The 21,540-nt window shown below is 38.5% G+C and overlaps 1 protein-coding gene across 1 annotated transcript in view; it reads left to right on the forward strand.

Annotated features, from left to right (window-relative positions):
• Positions 1-2,484: 2,484 nt before the first annotated feature.
• ankrd28 (ankyrin repeat domain 28) overlaps positions 2,485-21,540 on the forward strand; it is a 26,316-nt gene continuing 7,260 nt past the window's right edge. The window contains exons 1-20 of the mRNA XM_015370122.1: positions 2,485-2,690; positions 9,669-9,752; positions 10,215-10,293; positions 11,793-11,863; positions 11,984-12,184; positions 13,128-13,215; positions 13,345-13,487; positions 13,647-13,859; positions 15,964-16,042; positions 16,144-16,258; positions 16,403-16,485; positions 16,596-16,659; positions 16,742-16,810; positions 16,892-17,032; positions 17,163-17,274; positions 17,359-17,385; positions 17,531-17,605; positions 19,533-19,734; positions 19,814-19,901; positions 19,985-20,102. Of these exons, the coding sequence (XP_015225608.1) occupies positions 2,664-2,690; positions 9,669-9,752; positions 10,215-10,293; positions 11,793-11,863; positions 11,984-12,184; positions 13,128-13,215; positions 13,345-13,487; positions 13,647-13,859; positions 15,964-16,042; positions 16,144-16,258; positions 16,403-16,485; positions 16,596-16,659; positions 16,742-16,810; positions 16,892-17,032; positions 17,163-17,274; positions 17,359-17,385; positions 17,531-17,605; positions 19,533-19,734; positions 19,814-19,901; positions 19,985-20,102 (2,079 nt within the window). The 5' untranslated portion in view covers positions 2,485-2,663. The remainder of the gene's footprint in view (positions 2,691-9,668; positions 9,753-10,214; positions 10,294-11,792; positions 11,864-11,983; positions 12,185-13,127; positions 13,216-13,344; positions 13,488-13,646; positions 13,860-15,963; positions 16,043-16,143; positions 16,259-16,402; positions 16,486-16,595; positions 16,660-16,741; positions 16,811-16,891; positions 17,033-17,162; positions 17,275-17,358; positions 17,386-17,530; positions 17,606-19,532; positions 19,735-19,813; positions 19,902-19,984; positions 20,103-21,540) is intronic.

Here is a 21,540-nt window from a genome sequence, read left to right on the forward strand (position 1 = left end):
GCCACATTCCATCATGTTATAGCCTAAAACTTCAAAATGCATTGTTGTGGTTTTAGGATAAAGATTATTTAGCTCCATCCATTTTTTTAAATCATTTCTGAGCTTCCCTATTACTGCTGTCAAAAAAGCATTCCCACAGCATGCCACTGCCATCACCATGTTTTAGTGAGGATAGTGAGTTCAGGTTGATGTGCAATGTAAGTTTCTCAACACATATAACATATTGGCTATAAAGGCCTCGTATTTTTACCAGTAAGGTCAGATTTGTGGAGTGAACAACCCATAGTTGTTCTTTCAACATATTTTTTAACTTGAGCAATGAATCCTTGTTGCTCAGCTGTATCATGGGGCCCTTGGCTTCTTGTTCTCCCATGCCTTGCCTTTTAATTTAGGTGAATGAGATGGAATCAAAGGTTTCCAGCTTTGCCATAACCTTTCTAAATTTAAACAATGATTTGGACAGTGCTTTTAGATGGAATAAAACCTAAATCTTCATTTAATATTTGAACTTCTTTATCCTGGACCCGTCAGGTTCTTTCTTCTTCATGATACTTTACAACACTGAGGCTTACTGTATTTTTACTCAGAGCATTTAATAAAGATGTTATTTTTCTATTATGCACGTAATTTCTAAAGGCAGTTGATTCAGTCAGATTATATTAATGCACAATTTTGTGTTGCTCTATCCCATAAAATCCAAATGGTTGGGGTATTAATGGGACAAAATTGGAAAAATGCAAAGGATATGCATACTTGCTGTGCTTTGTAGTTTGTTTTGATTAGTTTGGATTGTTTCTGTGTATGTATATGGGTATATATGTATATGTATATATGTATGTGTATATGTGTGTATGTATATATGTATAGATTATGGGAGATGTTGTTTTAATGCCCACATAATTTTATTTCATTTGTAATTTTTGATTTCATATTTTGTTTTTGGACCCCAGGAAGAATAGCTGTAGCTTGCTACAGCTAATGGGGATCTTAAATAAACTAAACTAAACTAAACTTTTGTAAGGTGCTAGAAGTAAACTTGGACTATGAAAGATCAAAATTGCATAAAAAGTGTAACACTTAGTCCTTATGGTTAATATATATGCCACATGTTGATTTAGGTTGCCTTCATGAAGTCACTACAACAGTTTAAATGTTATAGATTGCATTTGAGACTGTTGGTGGGCTGTCACAGTAACAGAAACCTTTGGTCACAGAAATCACAATACCTAATGTAGACTACCAATGGAGTAGTAAAATATTGGTTTAAGTCAAGCAGTTTTGTCCGTGGTTTGAATCCCACACCATGCCACTTTAGCCCCATGAGCAACAACCCTTAGCTCTAGAAGGCTCCCTGAGAGTTGCACGGTGGCAGCCCACAGCTCCATAGAGGATGGATTAAACGGTAAGGACGAATTTAATTTGAATGCAAAGAATTTAATTGGAAAATATAAATGATTACAATCATTTTTTTTTTATTTTTTTTTTACATCCTTTCATTCTGCCTATCCTGTTTTTACGGTGCACAGGAAATCACAGGCTTTTAATAACAAGCTTCTGTAGCTACACCTTTCAAAAATTATTTATATACTGCATTAATCTCTGATTAGACACCGTGGCATTTAGAACTATCATGCAGCCTTGTGCAGTTCTTAAACAATATTTGCAACAGATTGACTAGATGTTCTTCCCATGTGTATTAGGTTAGTACAAATGAATATACTTTATTAATGGACTAACTAAGAAAAGCATTACAGTAACCATTTGGTTTAAGACATGCACATTTTTCTTCAGTCTTGAGCGTAATTCTAGAGTAAACAACTAGAGGGCAAGAGTAGCTCAAATGTGAAACATTGTTCTGTACAATATACTGTATACATTTTATGTTTAAAATGTTTATAATAAGTTGTAGATCTTATCAATTAACTGTAAAAAAAAAAAAAAAAAAAAAAAAAAAAAAAAAAAAAAACAAAACTATAAAAATTTTATTAATATTTACTAACGACTCTTTTGGAAATTGNTGTACAATATACTGTATACATTTTATGTTTAAAATGTTTATAATAAGTTGTAGACCATATCAATTAACTGAAAAAAAAAAAAAAAAAAAAAAAAAAAAAGAACAAAAAAACTATTCCATAGCACTTATATTAATATTTACTAACGACTCTTTTGGAAATTGGCTACTTGGTTTTTTGCCCTCATGAAATATAAGGGTGAGTCACTCTTACGTGAGTAATGCGAAATGTGCTTTACTGGTACGAAGACAGCATTTATACTAAGTAAAGAATGGTTGCTTAAAACAGTCAAATTGGAATAGTTTAAAAATAGTTTCTAGTGTTTTTTTACAGAACATCTGTATGAGCGTTCTTAGAAATGCAACTATGCGTCTGTCAAAAGTAGTCTGAGCAACAACCAATGAAAAAGCGTTTTGTTAACACGTTGAGCTCAGTTGGCCAATCGCGGCGTGTCTTTTTGAGGGGGTGAAATACGGTGGCGGCAATGTTATGGAGTTTCCGCTGCATCTCTGCTTTCATGCCATCAGCATAGGAAGCTAACGCTGGAGCTAAGCTACAGTCTAGTTAGGCCTCTGTCAGAAAGATCGACGGGGAAGTGACTAACCTTTCTTTATGAATCTACACGAGAACAGTTAAAATTACAGAAATATGGTGGTTCTCAAAATAAGAGACCAGGTAAGTCAGTATTTTGCGTCAAAAATGGCTAATGTTAGCTTAGCTTCGTCCAATTTCGGCATTCGCCAACGGAATGTAAATCCGAGGCTAGTCTCTGAAACGGAAGCATTTTAATGTATTTCCTGAATTAATTAACCAAACTGCAGCGAAATGAGGAAAAATTAGCGGGTTATAGTTTTAGAGTATGATATATTTATTGGAAAACCTGTTGTTAGCATCAGTAAGAGATTAGCTGTTACGAAGTTAAAACCAGCCAATGATGTGGTATTTATCCCCAGCAATTAGTCAGAGCCGACGTGAAATGATGGCTTCTCGCATAGGAAGTAATTATGTAGGGCACTAAGATAAAGCAGCACTTAGAAAATTGACTGAAGTGGTCATTCAAAGTAAATATGCGGTGGATATCAGTGGTTAAATCCATGTAAAGAAGTGTGGGTTGACTGCCATTAGAGCTGAAGCGATCTGTTGATATTGGAACTAAACGTCCGAGGCTTTATTTACACTTTGGAAACATTCATTTCATTTTCGACTGCAAGGTTTTACAACTTATATTTTTGTCTGAAGTTACGTTTCATTGAGTCATTTAATATTTTTTATTATCCTATGGAAGTTACGTTTTATGTGTCACATTTTTCTGGAGCCTTTTAAGAACTTTTACACGAATGTCAGTGATGCAGGTGTATCCCAGAGCTTAATGAGTATAATTTCTATGACCTGTCTGGTATTTTGGTGGAACCAGATATGGATCCCTTTTTATTTTTTTGCTATGTTTAACAGTTAAAACCTACTTCTGAAAGAGAGAAAGGGTCTCTCTGCTGCAGTTGAAGGGTTTGTTTCTTGCACACGCATGCTATTCTTGTCACATAAACGTGTATGTGTCCTTTATTGTCTGTGTGCCTGAATGATCATGTGGCTGGGGCTCCTGTTGGCCACTGGAGTTGCCAGCGAGCTGTCTCCATGGTGATGGTATTAAGTGGCCTGGCTTGTACGTGAGGAGAGGAGATGCACACACACAGTAGAAAGGAGCGTGGAACATTTCCCTCAACACTTGTCCGGGACTAGAGAACCATAAATAGCTAAATGCAGATCTTTCCTTCTCTGTGTGGAGGATTTACAAATAAACAGTTTGGCAGCTTTACCCCCCTTTCCTCTGCCCAACAGACATCGACAATCCTCATTATCAGCGCTTGTGTTTTTGAAAAGGCTGCATAAAAGTTATGCCGTCCATACATCTAATGCTGTTTAGCTGCATTTTTGTAAAATGAAACAAAGTCCTTGGAAAGAAGGGAAATGACTCATCTTTTGTTATGCAGCGATTCGATCATGTCTGTCTCTGACAAAAGGAAAAGATTTTATTTACTTGCTTCCTTTTAAACTAAAGTAGTTCCTATAACTCCTAAAGTGCCTTGCAGAAGTGTTCATACCTTTTTAAAATTTTCTCCACTTTTGTAATGCCGTAAACTAAACAAAAAAGCTTTTCTCTCAGTGCTAAGAACTTTACATCCAAGTCATGTGCACCGATCGATATACCAATATGGAGATTGGTGGGCAATTTGGTGTTAGTTTACGGTTACCTTCCTTAAGGGTACATTGGTATAGGAGGGAAACTGAGACATTTTACTCACAACATTCAGATTAGGACATTGAGCTGTAACAAAAAAAGTAGAATATAATTATGTGGTGAAACTAAAGTTGTACATGTTTTTTAAAAAGTTAATAAAGGAAAATCTGAAAGATTGGGGTTCTGTTTACTTGGGTCTCTTCTTCTTTGGTACCCCAAAATAAAGTCAAATGTCAAATTTATTCAATTAGTAAAACCCAGGCGATCTGCTTGTAATTTAAAGTCATGCATAAGTTTTGAGGAAGTTTAAAACCTGATCAGATTAGAAAACTGTATCCCAGATTTTAGACATCTTACTATTCTCGCCATCAACTATAAATGGAAGCAGAATGCCAATAGGCCCTTGGAGGGCCCGATGAGTTAAACAGCTCAGGGAGGAAGCTCTGTTAAGAGGACAACTGTTTACTGTTGACTCCATAAATCTTCATTTATCCAGATATGTGAAGCAGGTTGACACACACCCTATAATATATGCAGCCATATTGGCATTAAAAGATTTTTCCTTCTAACATCCTAACTTTTCTTCACTATTGCACACTTATTTGTGTTCTGGTGCATACAATGATTATAAAACAGAGTAAAGTTTGTGGTTGTAACGTTACAAAATGTGGGACAGTTCATGGGGTCAATACTTGACCAAGCGGCAGTATGTTTGTATATGTCGTAAACCAATATTTATTAAACCTGCATTTTTGCTTATTAGTCACTGCAAATGTGGAAGTAGAATAGAAAGATGAGCATAGTTTAGGGTTTGCTAGTTCTCTTTTTACTTGTAACTCATAGTTAGTTGCTTAAGCTCTGCCATACATGCTAGAAGACATGTTTTCTACATGACCTCCTCCAAAATGCATGGCTGCACTTTAGATAATAGAATGGCTGGGCGGCCTGGTGGGTTAAACGGGGGTACGTCTCATTGAATTAATGTAATTCTATGTGCAGCTTTGTTCCTAATTTGAGGGACAAGGAATATATCAGATGCAGTTTTATGCACAGCAGGAGATGGTTACCATACAGTTTTAATCAGCTTTTTTTTAATTATCTCTTAAGTGTTATAATTTATCTATTACAGTCATATGAAATAGTTTGGGTACCATTTTTATTTTTAAATATTTGGGTCTTTGCAACAGCTATTTCAGATTGATATATCTAATAACCGATGGACACAGTTATATTTCAGTATTGAATTGAGGATTATTGGACTAACAGAAAATATACAGTACGCATTAAAACAAAATTTGACAGGTGCAAAAATATGGGCACCTCAGCAAAAAAGAGACATTAATATTTAGTAGATCCTCCTTTTGCAAAAGCAACAGCCTCTAGTTGCTTCCTGTAGCTTTTAATGAGTTTCTGGATCCTGGATGAAGAGATTTTTGACCATTATTTGCAAAACAATTCCAGTTCATTTTGATGGTCGCCGAGCATGGACAGCCTTTTTCAAATCATCCCACAGATGTTTAATGATATTCAGGTCTGGGGATTGGGATGGCCATTCTAGAACATTGTAAGTGTTCCTCTGCATGAATTCCTGAGTAGATTTGGAGCGGGGTTTTGGATCATTATCTTGCTGAAATATCCATCCCCCGGCGTAACTTCAACTTCGTAACTGATTCTTGAACATTATTCTCAAGAATCTGCTGATATTGAGTGGAATCCATGCAACCCTCAACTTTAAAAAGATTCCCAGCGCCAGCATTGGCAACACAGCCCCAAAGCATGATGGAACCTCAACCTAATTTTGCTGTGGGTAGCAAGTGTTTTTCTTGGAAAGCTGTGTTTTTTTGCGCCATGTGTAACGCCTTTTTTATGACCAAACAATTCAATCTTTGTTCCATCTGTCCACAGGACCTTATTCCAAAATAAAGCTGGTTTGTCCAAATGTGCTTTTGCATACCTCAAGTGATTCTGTTTGTGGCGTGCTTGCAGAAAAGGCTTCTGTCGCATCACTATCCCACACAGCTGAATTGTGCGCTGAATTGTTGAGCGATGCACAGTGACACTATCTGCAGCAAGATGATGCTGCAGCTTATTCTTCTTCCCTGCCTCTGATATTTTTCTTGGCCTGCTACTTCTGGGCTTAAGAAGAACTTTCCCTGTGGTCTTCCATTTCCTTACTATGTTCCTCACAGTCAAAACTGACAGTTTAAATCTGTGGGACAACTTTTTGTATCCTTCCCCTGAACGGCTATGTTGAACAATCTTTGTTTTCAGATCATTTCAGAGTTGTTTGAGGTGCCTAGGATGAATATCAGAGGAGATTCAAACAGGAGAATAACTTGCAACTGGCCGCCTTAAATAAATTTTCTCATGATCGGATACACCTGGCTATGAAGTTCAAATCTTCATGAATAAAAAAACTAATTTTTTGTTTCAGTAAGTCAGTAAAGAGTAGTTAAGGGTATTCAAATCAATAAAATAATAAGGGTACCCAAATTTTAACACCTGTCAAGTTTTGTTTTAATGCATATTGCAGATTTTCTGTTATTCCAATGAACATCAGTTCAATACTGAAATATTGCTGTGTCCATCAGTTATTACATATATCAAACTGAAATATGTATTGCAAACACCCAAATATTAAGAAATAAAAATAATGAAGCTTAAATAGGGGTGCCCAAACTTTTTCAAATGACTCTAAGGTGATGCCCCTCATGGTCTAAAAGCTGAATTAGTGTTCGAGCCATTCTTTAAAACTTTTAACTGAAAAAAAACAACACAGTTACACAACGCTTCTCTATTTCTGTAAAGAGTTAAAGATTAAAGTAAAAACCCAGGCTTTAAGCTTTTATTTAAAATATTAAAAGCAATATTAATGCAAACTGCTTGTACATTTTTATAACTCAGTCTTTGTTACATATATGTTGCTATCTCTGATACACTAAAAACTGAGAGTCATTTCACAGTTTGCACCCACCTCATTGAAACGAAGCGGCTCTGACATCATGTCAGAGCGATGTGCGCTGTCTTTTAGTGATAGTTTTACATCTCTATACATTGGAAATCATTTGTGTTTCACATATTTTATCCATCTTTTGCATTAAATAACCCAATATGTCCTTGCTTTGTTTCATCTTAATTTCTTTGACAGACTTAACATTTCTTTGTCAAGTCTGTCAGTATTTAATAGGGCGGCACCTATCCATTGTTCTAATAATTGATTGATCTATATATTTTCTCAGTTAATCTTAAAAGAGATACTTTTAGCAACATTTATAGATAAAAATTTTGAATATAAAGGACAAAAAACGTAGTATATATTTATATGCTACGCACATAAAAAGTCCCGATGAGAACCCTGCTCAGCATTGTATTGATATAAAAGAAAACAAGTTTTTAAGGAAACGGCTTCTTATCAATTAATCGTTAGTCAAATGATGAGATCCATCAACTGTAGGATAATTTATTAATTAATAATTGATAGAAAATGTAGTTGGGGGTTTCTGGCAGAATCTGTGTTTTGTTTTTTGCTCTTAGTCTGCAAACTATAAAATTGGGTATCCTTAACAGCTGGGTGGCACTTCTTTAGTTTCCACGGCATGGCTGTTCAGAGCTGAAGGGCAGGTTATAACTCCCGCAGCAGTATGTCGCAGTGAGCTTGTCGAAGATACTTTTGATTTATGCCCAATATTGAAGCGTGGTCTGCGCTATTATTCCACGCCACAACGCAACGCAAAGAGGGTCCCAGTTTTCTCGCGCACCTCGCTCTTCTAGCTGGTCCAACTTTACGAGTCGTTTTCCACAATGGCGCTCATACAAACAAAAAAAAGGTTTGACCAATGAGAGGCCTCGTGTCTGCAGCACTGTCTGTGGTCACCTACAATTTTGGAGAGGTGCAGCAGTGTCTGCAGTAGGGGCGGGGGTGCGTTTGCAGTCACTGCGACGCACACAGGCGATCTGGTTTCTGAGTATAAATCAGCCTTACTTCTGTCTTTTTTCGTACTTTGGAGAAAGCTGACCGACAGTGAGCAGAAAATATTTTGGGGCAGAGCTGCTTTTCTCTATGCCACTCATGCTCAAAGTCAGTCCTTGATGGCTGCTTCCCTGCAGGTTTTAGATGTCCCCTTGCTTCAGTACACCTGATTTCTATTGATAGGAGATTATGAGGCCTTTGGTGAATTGAAATTACCCGATTCAACTGTGCTGAGGTTAGGGTTAGGGTTAGGGAGAAATATTTAAAACCTGTAGGACGGTGGCCCTGAAGGACTGACTTTGGACATGCCTGCTCTATGCCAATTACAGCTGTAGAAACCTGATCAGTCTGACACTTTCTCTGTGGTTTTATTTAAATCATTTTAACCTATAGGAAAGATATAAGTGGTGCAGAGCTTTAAAAGGCCCCATGCCTAAATAGTATAAAAGGTTTTCTGAAGAACAATGATACTGGTTTTTAAAAAGCCAGCCATTCATCAGATATCCTTTGGAGCAGCTGTTTTCCTGCCACTTGTCTAACAGGAATGATAGAAGTTTACTTGTTAGGGTATCAGGCAAAAAGCTTTGAAATGGTTGGAATTTGATTCTTAAAATCCCCCTGGCCCATGGAGAGCTTTCATTTATGTCATACTGGTTATGAAAAGGAAAGTATTTTCCTTCTGTAAAAGTTTAAATGTGTTCCACATAGTTAGCCTGTTTTACTTTCCTGTTCAGGACAGACTGTCCAAATGCCTCTTTCCCTGTGTGACATCCTGCAGAGGGTTGGGCTTATTTCACTACTGTTTAAGACCCCAATCCATGTTGCAGTCAATGCATAAAAACCTGACTTTAAAGAACAAAATGTGTTCTTTCCTCTTCTTTTTTTCTTGTTTAGTTATAGATTTTGGCTCCTTCTAGATGTTTGTCAGATCAGCTGCATGCTTTTTCTTTATTTTTCTTTTGGTCAACCTTATTTGCAGCAGAGTAAAAATGGACACCTATGGAACTTTCATAAGGAGCTGCTTTTATTGGAAGAATTAAATTCACCTCTGTGGGATGGAATGCCTTTGTTTTGACAGTTTTAGGAATCCTCTGCTCTCTAAACACAGATGGGATTTCTGAAAACAGACTGAAGATGAAGGCATCATTACTTTGTTGTAATTCAAAGCTCAATTCAAATGAGAGGATTAGATCCGCGAGGAGATGAGCCGCGTTTGCATCGTGGTGCTTGATAATGAAGACCAGGAGGTGTTCTTTAGTTTTAAGGTTTCAGCACCATTTCTTTATCTTTAATTCCATTGAAGCTGTTTGCATAACAAATACAACCTACAAGGCTCTTAGTGCATGTTGTGGTTTGCTTGATGTTTACAATGTTATATGACACTTTTCTGGCAGAAATGCATTTTAAGTAAATGTTTTTAATGCACTTTAACTCTGTCCTTTCACAGCCTCCTTTGCTGAAAGCAATCTTTAACGTGGACCCAGATGAAGTACGCTCCCTCATATTCAAAAAAGAGGATGTGAATGTGCAGGTAATCCCAGCAGCCATCTATATCAGCATCTGTTTCCTCATATTGTGCCTTTAGTTTAAATGTGTCTCAGCAGAACTGAATTGGATATCTCCAGCGTATAGCTGTCCTTGAAAGGCCTTGTGCAGCACTTTCTGTCAGTTGTTGTAAACAAAGCAGCACATGGTCTGACTTTACAGTTCTGACTGTGTAACTGGCTTAGCTTAGTTATTGCATAGCTCACCATTGCTGTCCTGGTGGGGTGGGGTGGGGTGGGGTGTTTGATTTAAAGTCTGGCTGGTTTGCACTTGTTTTGTGTTCGACTGGAATGTGATGATAAAAACAATGAATTTATTGGACTTTTTTTTTGACTCCCTATATTGGCTTTTCACTATCATATCGGAGCCAGGGTTAATCTGGAGGGGAAAAAAACAACTAAAACTGTTTTGCTTTAAATGAAGAACATCTGTGTTCCTCTGTTCCCAGGATAATGAGAAGCGAACGCCTCTACATGCCGCTGCCTATCTTGGAGATGCAGAAATTATTGAGCTACTGATTCTTTCAGGTATGTTTTCATACGGGCTTTCAGGTATCAGTTTAGCTTTAAAGCTAGGTTCTTTATCTGCTTTGGTCCAGTCCAAAATGACGACCAGAATCATGATGATGAAGCACTTGTTTGTCATCTTTCTCTTCCTGTTGTGTGTGAGGACTTAAAACGAAAAACTGCCGGATAGGTTTGTGGCCATTTGTCGTGTTTGCATTGAAGATATTCAAAATTGAGAGAAAATGTTTTTGTTTTTTTGTGGTACTGGTGGCCTTTATTTACAGTATTTACAAATTTGATGCAGAAAGAGAGAGGCAGCAAGTCATGATTCAAACCCTGGGCAAGGACAGATAGCCTTCATACATGGTCACCATGATCTATCTCTATGTTATTCAATTCTCCAAAACAGTTCAACGTTCAGTTTGTCTACTTTGAGTTATTTTAATGGGTCTAATATTCAGTCTTTCTTGTTTTATTGGTAATGTTTGTTTTATGCAGTTTTAAAGTACGTTGTATTTATTTCCATGTTGGTATAAAAGGAAAATAAAACCCAGCATGTAAGAATGTTTGGATTCATTAACTAGTTATTTTATTTTAGTGAAAATAAAGACACTTGAACCTTTGAATAAAATGTCGTTTATTTAAAAGGGTACTTGCCTTTCAATTTACAGAGGTAAAGACCATAATGGGGATGTGGCACGTTAACATCACTCTGCAGAAATAATCTACCATAAAAAAAAAAAGACAATGAAAATAATCCATGATGGCCCTTTAAACTAACAACTCTGAAACTTATCAAAATCATTTTAAGGACTAATTTATAATACTTCCTGAAGGATTGTAAAGTGAAATATTGACAAAATGATGTAAACATGAGTGAAGACCACTTCTCTGAGATACCCACATATGAAAGGTGTTTAACCGGTTGTCTTTGGAAGGTCAATCTCCTCCCATTTAGATTCCAGTGAAACTGGGAGATGGATCTTTTCATATTGGGACATATTGCTGAGCATCCATCATCTAACCAGATTTCTATGAATTTGCCCGCTCTTGCCTCCCCTTCATCCTGTTCTCTGGAAGACTTGGAAGGGCCTTTTCTGTTTAGAGTCGGTTCATGCACTTGTCTCTAAATGTCTGGAAAAATGCAATAACTTCCTTAAAAAATAGATTTATCTTTTGTGAGACACATTATTGAGTTGATGTTGCACATTTAGACTTTGCAGCATTTCTTGCATTGGTGGCTGTGGATAGAAGCACCTGTCCACCATTTTCGGTTTATTTGCTAATGTAGCAGACTGGGTGAAAGAGCAGAATGGGGATATGGAACTTGCATGTCACACAAGGCATTTGAGTGTGTCGGAAATGTTATATTCTACATTTAGATTTGTTTCAGTTTCACTGTATTTATGTGCACACTGCTGTTATTAATATTCCACCTTCTCTTTAGTTTTTTGCCCAGTCAGTTAAGTTTCATTCAATCATTTTTTTCCTTCTGACATCGTCTCTGATCCTCCTTGCAGGTGCAAGAGTAAATGCCAAAGATAACAAGTGGTTGACTCCTCTGCACAGAGCTGTGGCCTCCTGCTGTGAGGTAGGCAAAAACTCCTATGACCCTGTGTCGTGCATTCTTCCTCCCTTTGCTCTCTCTTGTTAAATTTGAGCTGAATATAAACAGTAACAACGTTTTTTTGTTTGTTTTTTCTTCTTGCAGGAGGCGGTCCAGGTTTTGCTGAAACACTCTGCAGACGTGAATGCCAGAGACAAGAACTGGCAGACGCCGCTTCACATCGCTGCAGCCAACAAAGCCGTTCGCTGTGCTGAAGCCCTTGTCCCTCTCCTCAGTAATGTGAATGTATCGGACCGAGCAGGCCGCACTGCTCTCCACCATGCAGCCTTCAGCGGTCACTTAGAGGTAATGAAATCAAGGAAAGGCCCAACAAAGCTGAAAGTTGCTGCTACAGTCATGCAAAAGCTTACTGCTTATAACATTGTTCTTCTCTCCCTCTACAACGTCCAGCCAGGCTCATATTTATGTGCACTTTTCTGTTACTATAACTTCCTGGTCTCCTTCTTTAGCCCACAGGAAGCCTTACAATGATGTACACACAATACTCTTTGTAGTGCTGGAACATGGAACAAGAGTTGCATTTGTGCCCATTTGTGATAAAATTATCAACATGTTCTGAAAGATCTGCTCATTTATTCGGCTGAGATGTCTTGGGTTCCAAAAGAAAAGAATGCATCTGAATGTGAATGTACCTTCTGACTACATAATGTTTTGAAAATTCAATAAAAAAAAGTACCCAACAAAATCTATTGCTGGTAGCTGTGTTAGAGCAGCCACAGTTTTCTTGCTATATCCTGTGCTAATCATTGGTTTCAGTGTAATCTGCTTAATACCAATTTGTTACATAAATAGGGGCCATTATTAGTTCCTTATCTGTGATCACAACTTCTTGTAAATGGCTAGAAGATAGTTGAACGCACGTTGCATAGCTAGAGAGCAATCTGTAATTGCTTGTGAGCTTTTTTTTCAGTGTTATTGTGTAATAAACTTTTTTTTTCAAGAAGCAAACTTTTTTTTTGCAGTTGGAACTCGAGCCACATGTTGACATAATCTGTTTTAGTTTTATAACCAGTGTTGTTTCTACCAATGTGGTGTTTTCCCACCCCGGATTATTTTTGTGATTCAGCTAAATCTGATATTTGTTGCACGTGATGTTGATAAGTAGCTAAACCCTTATCTTTGCATGCATAATTTAAAAGTGCACTGTTAAAGGGCCAGTTCTTGCTATAGAGGTTTAGTTTTTTGTGATGGTTATTTTTTTTCTTTTTTTTCATCTTATTTCCATAAGATGGTGAGGCTCCTTCTCTCCAGAGGTGCAAACATTAATGCTTTTGACAAGAAGGATCGTCGTGCAATCCACTGGGCAGCCTATATGGGTAAAGAACTGAAATTGTTTTCTTTTTGTTTGCTTCAAAATGCATTTCTTGAATGTTAAGTATTTAAAGCTTTTTGAGAAATCATCTTGGTAGTGCATGGGTATAATGAGCTCTTTTCTTTCTCCTCAGGGCACATAGAGGTGGTGAAGTTGCTGGCTTCTCATGGAGCTGAGGTTGCTTGCAAAGATAAGAAATCCTACACCCCCCTACATGCTGCAGCCTCTAGTGGAATGATCAGTGTTGTAAAATACCTTCTGGATTTAGGGGTGGATGTAAGTTCCACCCACATACCTCTCATCATTACACCACGGACACGCATTAGTTTCCTGCTTAAAAGCTCTTCACTTTTTCCTTCAGTAGCCATGTTGTTTGTTTTATATAAATGGGCCTTCATGTAAACATGCCTGCTTTCTGCTTGTCTTCCTGTGTAGATCAATGAACCTAATGCTTATGGAAACGCACCACTCCACGTGGCTTGCTACAATGGGCAGGATGTTGTTGTGAATGAGCTCATCGACTGTGGAGCTAATGTTAACCAATTGAATGAGAAGGGTTTTTCACCCCTACATTTCACTGCCGCCTCTCGCCCAGGTGCGCACTGCCTGGAGCTCCTGGTGTGCAACGGAGCAGAAGTTAATATAAAGGTAGGAGGAACCACTTTCAGACTGTAATCTGTGCTTTATGTTGAAACGAGAGAATTGAACGACTGAAATGGCAACACATTTTCATATGGCTGGTTCACGCCAGGTCTTGGGTTAAACGTTTAGCTGTCTTATTATTATAACGTATTGATTTAAAATAAGTTGTGATGCTTTAGGTCAGGCATGTCCAAAGTTTGTCCTCGAGGGCCGCTATCCTGCAGCTTATAGAGGTTTCCCTGCTTCAGCACAGTTGATTTCCACTGATAGCTGATTGACTGAATTTTGCTGAACTGTAATCATCAGAATCAGCTGTTTTTAGAGAAACCTCTAAAAGCTGCAGAACAGGAATGACTTTGCACTTGCCCGCTTTAGGTGAATACATTCACTGCAAACACTAACCTTTGACAGTACAGTATTGCATCAACAGATTTGAAAGTGAATGGATTATTTCTCCACTGTTGTTGTGGTTTCTAGCACAAAAAGGGAAAGTGGGCATTTAATAAATGGACCACAGCTTGGTCAGTTGTATAACTTCCATTCAGTGCTGTGGCAGATTCTAAACGATATGCCCAGGGGAAGCCTAAATCTCCAGCTAAGAGGGTTGATCACCTGCTACCTGCCTGTAGCGCTAGAACAGAAAACTATGCAAAGGGAACAAAGTACTTTCATAATTAAGCCATACATTGATAATCCAATGAGATCTTTAAGGTTAACAAAGCCACATTCTTGCCTAACATTCCATTTAATCTTTGTTTCTATATCAGTGAAAGTGTAATTTGTATACGATTATTGCTACCTCATATTGGCTATGGTTACTACTTGGGTCTGCTGTCATATGATGTGGTTGCCTCGCTATCTGGACTGAATGGAGCGTGATTCAGTCTGGCCGGACCAGTCACAGCGCAGGAAGCGGAATTATAAGATGCGTCACTTTCAGCGCCAGAGTTACCCATAATGGAGCGCTTTTCTGCTATTATAACAATATGATGGCTTGCTTTTTTTTTTAGGCTAAAGCAGCAGAAATTGTTAATGGAGAGTTTCTTTAACGGCAATAAGTGTTTCATAGACAAATCAGGGTGCCTCGCTTGGAGTTTTTTATTTAAATCAAGCTCTACCAGCTCCTTACCAGACTGTATATGTCGTATAGGTCTGCCTGGCCAGGCTAATGATGGGGTGCTTATTTCCCACAGGGGAGCTGCTGCTATGCTGTCCCCTGCAGCTGCCTTAGTGGACTGCATGCCATTTAACCTGCACCAATGGGGGAAATATTGAGACACTCCGAGATGTTTCTGTAGACTCTAAAATGCAATGGAGTAGATTACTGTACATCATCCTACTGTCACAGCTCTAGTTTCATGTTAAACATTTTAGTCCCTGCAATATTTGGCTTGAAGCCATCTTAGTGCTGCCACCAGGTGGTAGAATTTTCTCATTGGTTGAAACGGTGCATGCTGATGAAGGCTTTCGTCATCACAGCCTTATAACACAGCTCAGTCAGAACTACAGCTCTGTAACAAGTCATCCTGTCTTTCACTGCCTTAGCAGCTTTGGCTTCTGCATCGCTAAGTCAGTGCTTTGAAGCAAGTGATTCAAACTGATAGCTGGGCCTACTGGGCTCCATAAAACCTTCCTCAACCTCCATCATGGATGGGGGGGGGATCCTCCTCCTCAAAAGTTTCATCCGAGATGTAACTACCAGCGTCCCTTTGCTCACTCTCCCTGCTTCAATAAGGCTAGGCTCGACTAGCGGCTCATCCTCACACTTAGCCCTGCTCCTATGTTTGCACCGGGCACTTTGATGGCATTTTCCAAACTTGTCTTGGGACGGAGTTATGTTTTAGACATAAGATGAGTTACACTTTTAAGTGACAAACTATATAAAAAGTCAAAGAAATTATGCAATATATGTAATGGACGGATTATTATTTTTTGGGGGATATTTGCAAATCAGACCTGATGCATTTAACTGGTTGATGGATCAGATAATTTATCAGTAATCTATAGGGAAAAAATCCTGTTGGTCTGCAGCCTTTAAGTTGCATTCTACTCAGTAGTTATAAATCATTATTTACCTCTCTGATTTCTGTATTTTTTTGTTGTGTTCTAGAGTAAAGATGGGAAGACTCCGCTCCACATGACGGCTATCCATGGAAGGTTTTGTAGATCTCAAGAGATCATTGAAAACGGTCTGAATCTGCTTCGTTGTCTTCATCGCTCTCTCTTGTTGCCCTTTTTTTGTGCACTAACTGCTGGCTTCTGTTTTTCTTTGTTGTTTTTATTTCTAAAGGTGCTGAGATTGACTGTGAAGATAAAAACGGAAATACGCCACTGCACATCGCAGCTCGATACGGACACGAGCTCCTCATCAACACCCTCATCACTAACAAAGCTGACACAGCGAAGTAAGCAAGCCCATCTGCTGCTTTTCTCCAAGTGTTTTGCACGTTTCTGCAACTTGTAAAAAAAGAAAATCAGAACTGCCACGTTACTTCAAGTAATTGATTTCATTAGGTTAAAGAAATCTATATGACTTTTTTCTCCTCTAGACGAGGGATTCACGGAATGTTTCCGTTGCATTTGGCTGCTCTCAGCGGCTTCTCAGACTGTTGCCGAAAGCTTCTGTCTTCAGGTAAATGTCTCTTATTTCTGCATTATTGGTGACATAAAGATAAACTATAATGTTACATTTTTATGGATGAAGATCATTGAGCATTTCTTGTTATCTGTTACGCTACCCAGGCTTTGATATTGATACTCCAGATGACTTTGGAAGGACCTGTTTACACGCTGCAGCTGCTGGAGGGTCTGTACCATCGAGGTTACCTGTAAATAAAGATTAATAAATATCAAAGTGATTGTTTTTGTAATTTCTGTTCCCCCCATAGGAACTTGGAATGTCTCAATCTTCTTCTGAACACTGGGGCAGACTTTAATAGAAAGGATAACTTTGGCAGGTCTGTGGTGTTTAATGACTGATTTGGACCAAACGTCTCATTGGAACCAGTATCCAACCTGTGTGCCCCATTGCATTTCAGGACCCCTCTCCATTACGCTGCTGCTAATTGTAACTATCAGTGTCTGTTTGCTCTGGTGGGCTCTGGAGCTGGCGTCAACGATTTAGATGAGGGGGGCTGCACCCCACTCCACTACGCCGCTGCCTCCGACACAGATGGAAAGTCAGTAACCCTTCAAAATATCTGTGTTTTTAGCAGCTAGTGTTCACATGTACGACTGTAATTCAAAGTATGTTTTTTGAAAGGTATTAGCCTCAATGTGGTTCTCTGAACTGTTCGGTTGTGTTTTCAGGTGCCTGGAGTATTTATTAAGAAATGATGCAAATCCAGGGATTCGGGACAATCAGGGCTTCAACGCTGTGCACTACGCCTCTGCGTACGGACACCGTCTTTGTCTGGAGCTGGTGAGGGAAACCTGCTATTTAGAATAATGGTCTTTTTCATGTAGTTTATATTATTTGATTTATTTCCTTAATTATTTTCTGCAGATTGCTAGTGAAACACCTTTAGATGTGGTGAGTAGTATTACACTTGTTTCCTCTGTCAGTGTTTGAACTTTGCATTCATAGAGAATGGGCGTATGTTACATGTTTAATATGTTGATCTTTAAAATGATCAGTCAATGATAAGCAAGTAAGTTGTAACTTGGATTGTGTGCAGCTAATGGAAACCTCAGGGACAGACATCCTGAATGATTCTGATGTCAGACCTCCTGTCAGCCCCCTGCACCTTGCTGTGAGTAGAGTTTTTAGGAAGTCTCATATGCTACCTTCATACCACTAGGTTTTTTTGTTTGTTTTTTATACAAACTCTGTTATGAACCAGAAATTTGTGTAAGCAGCAGCAAAATAACCTGCGTTCAAACATCAGTCCTACTCTACACTAATTTCTAGTTATTTTCTGTTGTTTTATACATTCTAGTTGGTTTTCTCTGTGATTCCCCTTAGTATTTGAAATTAACAGGGTAATGGTGCAAAGATGATTTTTCTTTATTTTTTTTTTTAGACATTCACTGAGTCGCCAAGGCTCCATTTGGCATATTCACATTAAAAACAGCAGTACGCATGATCATAACAGCGGTTAAACTTTTACCAATATAGACATGTTATACAGTCTTAGAAAGCTTAGATTCTTCATATTTCAACTGCATAGTTCATTTTATGGACACCATGAGTCCCAAAGCACAGTTAAAGATATAGTAGCATGTTAAATTGGAATTTTTAAAATAAAGCTTCAACTTCCTACCTTTGAAGCGATCCTGAGGCTGTATTATAAATCCAATCTTAGATTTTTTGATATTTCATTTGTCCGTAAGGGTCCACGGATAAAAAGTAATCCAGCATATTTATAATAAAAACATTCCATGATGAGAACATCCGCTTTTTACCATCAGAAAATTCCCATCATTATAGCTAAAGCCAACCATCTTTCTAATTACCCTAGCTTCCACAAACATTTCCAGTGGAAGTATGGTATGTTTGTTTTTATCACCTTTCAGCCTAGGCTTCTAATTCAGGTCTGTCGGTTTGTTTTTGGGTTGTTTGTCCCAGAGAGAGCGGCATTTTTCATATTCTGTTGGATGCCTGTGTTTGAGATGCTGAAAAGGGTGCTGCTGCCTTTAATTGCGACTGCTTTTAGGCAAACGTTGCAGCGTGGGGTGTCTTGCTCCACATCTGTTGCAGCAAACCCAAATCAGTTCCAAACAACAGATGATTTTATTCCTTTTCTCAGAACTAACTTCCCACTCTCACCGGTAGCCATGATGTCACTTGCCGTACTGCACCGTGGGAGTAATACCTCAGCTACAGAAGCTCTGGGGAACCTAAATTGTGGCGTTAAACAAAAAAAAAAAAAAAATTTTTTTTTTTTTTTGGGGGGGGGGGGTTTATCATCTGCTACAAAAATTTCGAATTAATTAATTGAATCAAGTTTTTTTTTTTTTGCCCAGGCCTAAAGCAAAATAAATAGAACTTGATTTACTTGTTAATTTTCCCAGCTAAATCAATGGAGATCAAGTAGCCAGAACTTAAGATTTGCTTTATTATGCATCAGCTTGAGTGTAATTAATGCCACTGAAAAGACCACCAGGTATTGTAATTAGCATAGTCAGAAGCTAAATGAATATTGCAGGGGCACTCTGCACCGCAGCAATAAAAGAATGAGTAATGATGGGCAGAAAGAGCTCGAAGGGCTGTTTTATTATGGAGAGAAATAAAACTTTGGGAAGCCAAAGAGGTCTGAATTTGCGATGTTTGAAATGTCCATGTTGAAAAAAATCCCATTAAATACAACAAAGGTGTCTTATAACCTCTACTGGTGGACAGTGGCTAAATGTCAGTAGGCAGAGCGTCCCTCAGAGCCCCTTGTTCTTCTGGGTTTTGTGTTATATACAAAAGAAAATGAAATTAGTCTAGAATTCATTACTTTTCTTGCTGTGGTTGTTTGAACCAATATAATCTCAATTTATGTCAGCTGTTACACAACTTTTGCAGACCAGGTTTTTTTTATGCTCCGTAATATTTTACGAAGCTCAAATGAAAATTAGACAAATCTGTGAGATTGACAAAAACAAGCAGAAGCAGTTCTTTTTTCTATCTGTTAATGACTCCTGTTTTGCTAATATTATCAACTTTGACATGACCATATGTTAATATTTTTACAGGCATACCATGGTCACCACCAAGCGATGGAGGTTCTGGTGCAGTCTCTGCTGGATTTGGATGTTAGAAACAGCCAAGGACGGACGCCCTTAGACCTGGCTGCCTTTAAAGGCCATGTAGAATGTGTGGACGTCCTTATCAACCAGGGAGCCTCCATCTTGGTCAAAGATTTTGTCCAGAAGCGAACCCCTATACATGCTGCAGGTATGTAGTCTGAGGATTGAAGACTGGTCCATCTGCATCATTGCATATAGTAATACATGTGGTCTTTCTTTTTCTGCAGCAACTAATGGTCATTCAGAATGTTTACGTTTGCTGATTGGAAATGCTGATCTTCAAAGTGCTGTCGACATTCAAGATGGGAACGGCCAGTAAGCAGAGAGATTTCTGGGTGTTTTTTACACATTTACAATAAAAAACTATTGCTTACATTTTTTTCTCTGTTATGTTTTAGGACCCCACTGATGCTGTCTGTCCTGAGTGGACACACAGACTGCGTGTATTCTCTTCTTAACAAGGGAGCCAATGTAGAAGCCAAAGACAAATGGGGGAGGACAGCATTACATAGAGGGGTAAGGAAAACTCTTTATATGTGTATGTACTGAAGGCATCAGAACTATCAATTAACACATGTGGAATTATATACTTCACAAAAAATGTGTGAAACACCTGAAAATATGTCTTGCTTTGCACACTCTTGGCATTCTCTTGATGAGCTTCAAGAGGTAGTCCCCTGAAATGGTTCTCCAACAGTCTTGAAGGAGTTCCCAAAGATGCTTAGCACTTGTTGGCCCTTTTGTCTTTGCTCTGCTGTCCAGCTCACCCCATATAAACTCGACTGGGTTCAGGTCCGGTGATTGTGGAGGCCAGGTCATCTGGTGCAGCTCCCTATCACTCTGCTTCTTGGGCAAATAGCCCTTACACAGCCTGGAGGTGTGTTTGGGGTCATTGTCCTGTTGGAAAAATAAATGATGGGCGAACTAAACACAAACCAGATCGAATAGCATGCCGCTGCAAGATGCTGTGGTAGCCATGCTGGTTCAATTCTGAATAAATCTCCCAAAGTCTCACCAGTAAAGCACCCCCACCCCATCATCAGTAATGATGGCCACTCGTTTTTTTTACTTTACTTAGCCGCTTTTTTCTTGCCATAATACAAATTCTTACAGTCTATTCAGTAGAACTATCAGCTGTGTCTCCATCTGACTTCTGCACAACACAACTGATGGTCCCAACCCTATTTATAAGGCAAGAAATCACTCTTATTAAAACTGACAGGGGACACCTGTGAAGTGACAACCATTTCAGGGGACTACCTCTTGAAGCTCATCAAGAGAATGCCAAGAGTGTGCGAAGCAGTAATCAAAGCAAAATGTGGCTACTTTGAAGAACCTAGAATATAAGACATGTTTTTTTAGTTGTTTCACATTCTTTTATTCTTTTGTTAAGTATACGATTCCACATGTAATAATTGATGTGTTGGTCTGTAATATAAATATATATATATATATATATATATATATATATATATATATATATATATATATATATATATATATATATATAAGGGGTGGAACGGTTCACATAATCCACGGTTCGGTTCATGGTTTCGAGGTCACGGTTTTCAGTTCGGTATATGTTGATTGTTACACTGAAAAATAAAAAAATTTATAAAAATGAATGAAAAAGTAAAAATGAATCAAATTAATGACAAAAATCTAATAAAATTTATGAATTGTAATTATTTTTAATGATCCGCGGAAACCCTGGATCATTTCCACGTTTTGCTGCTTTGAATTTAATCATCTCGCGCATGCTCTCTACCATCTCCAAGGAACTCAGAGTGGAGCGGACGGGAGCCACATTAGAGGCCGTAGGCTTTGCTATGCGCAGGCGGTCTGGAGCACAGCGGGGCGGAGCGGAGCGCTGACGGAGTATGAGGGATTTCAGGGTTGACGTTGGTCATGTTGCTGTTAGCATAAACAAAACGTGTTGCACAATGCTTGCACA

This window comes from Cyprinodon variegatus, unplaced genomic scaffold (genome assembly GCF_000732505.1).
Source record: "Cyprinodon variegatus isolate N-32 unplaced genomic scaffold, C_variegatus-1.0 Scaffold2, whole genome shotgun sequence".
Lineage (NCBI taxonomy): Eukaryota > Metazoa > Chordata > Actinopteri > Cyprinodontiformes > Cyprinodontidae > Cyprinodon > Cyprinodon variegatus.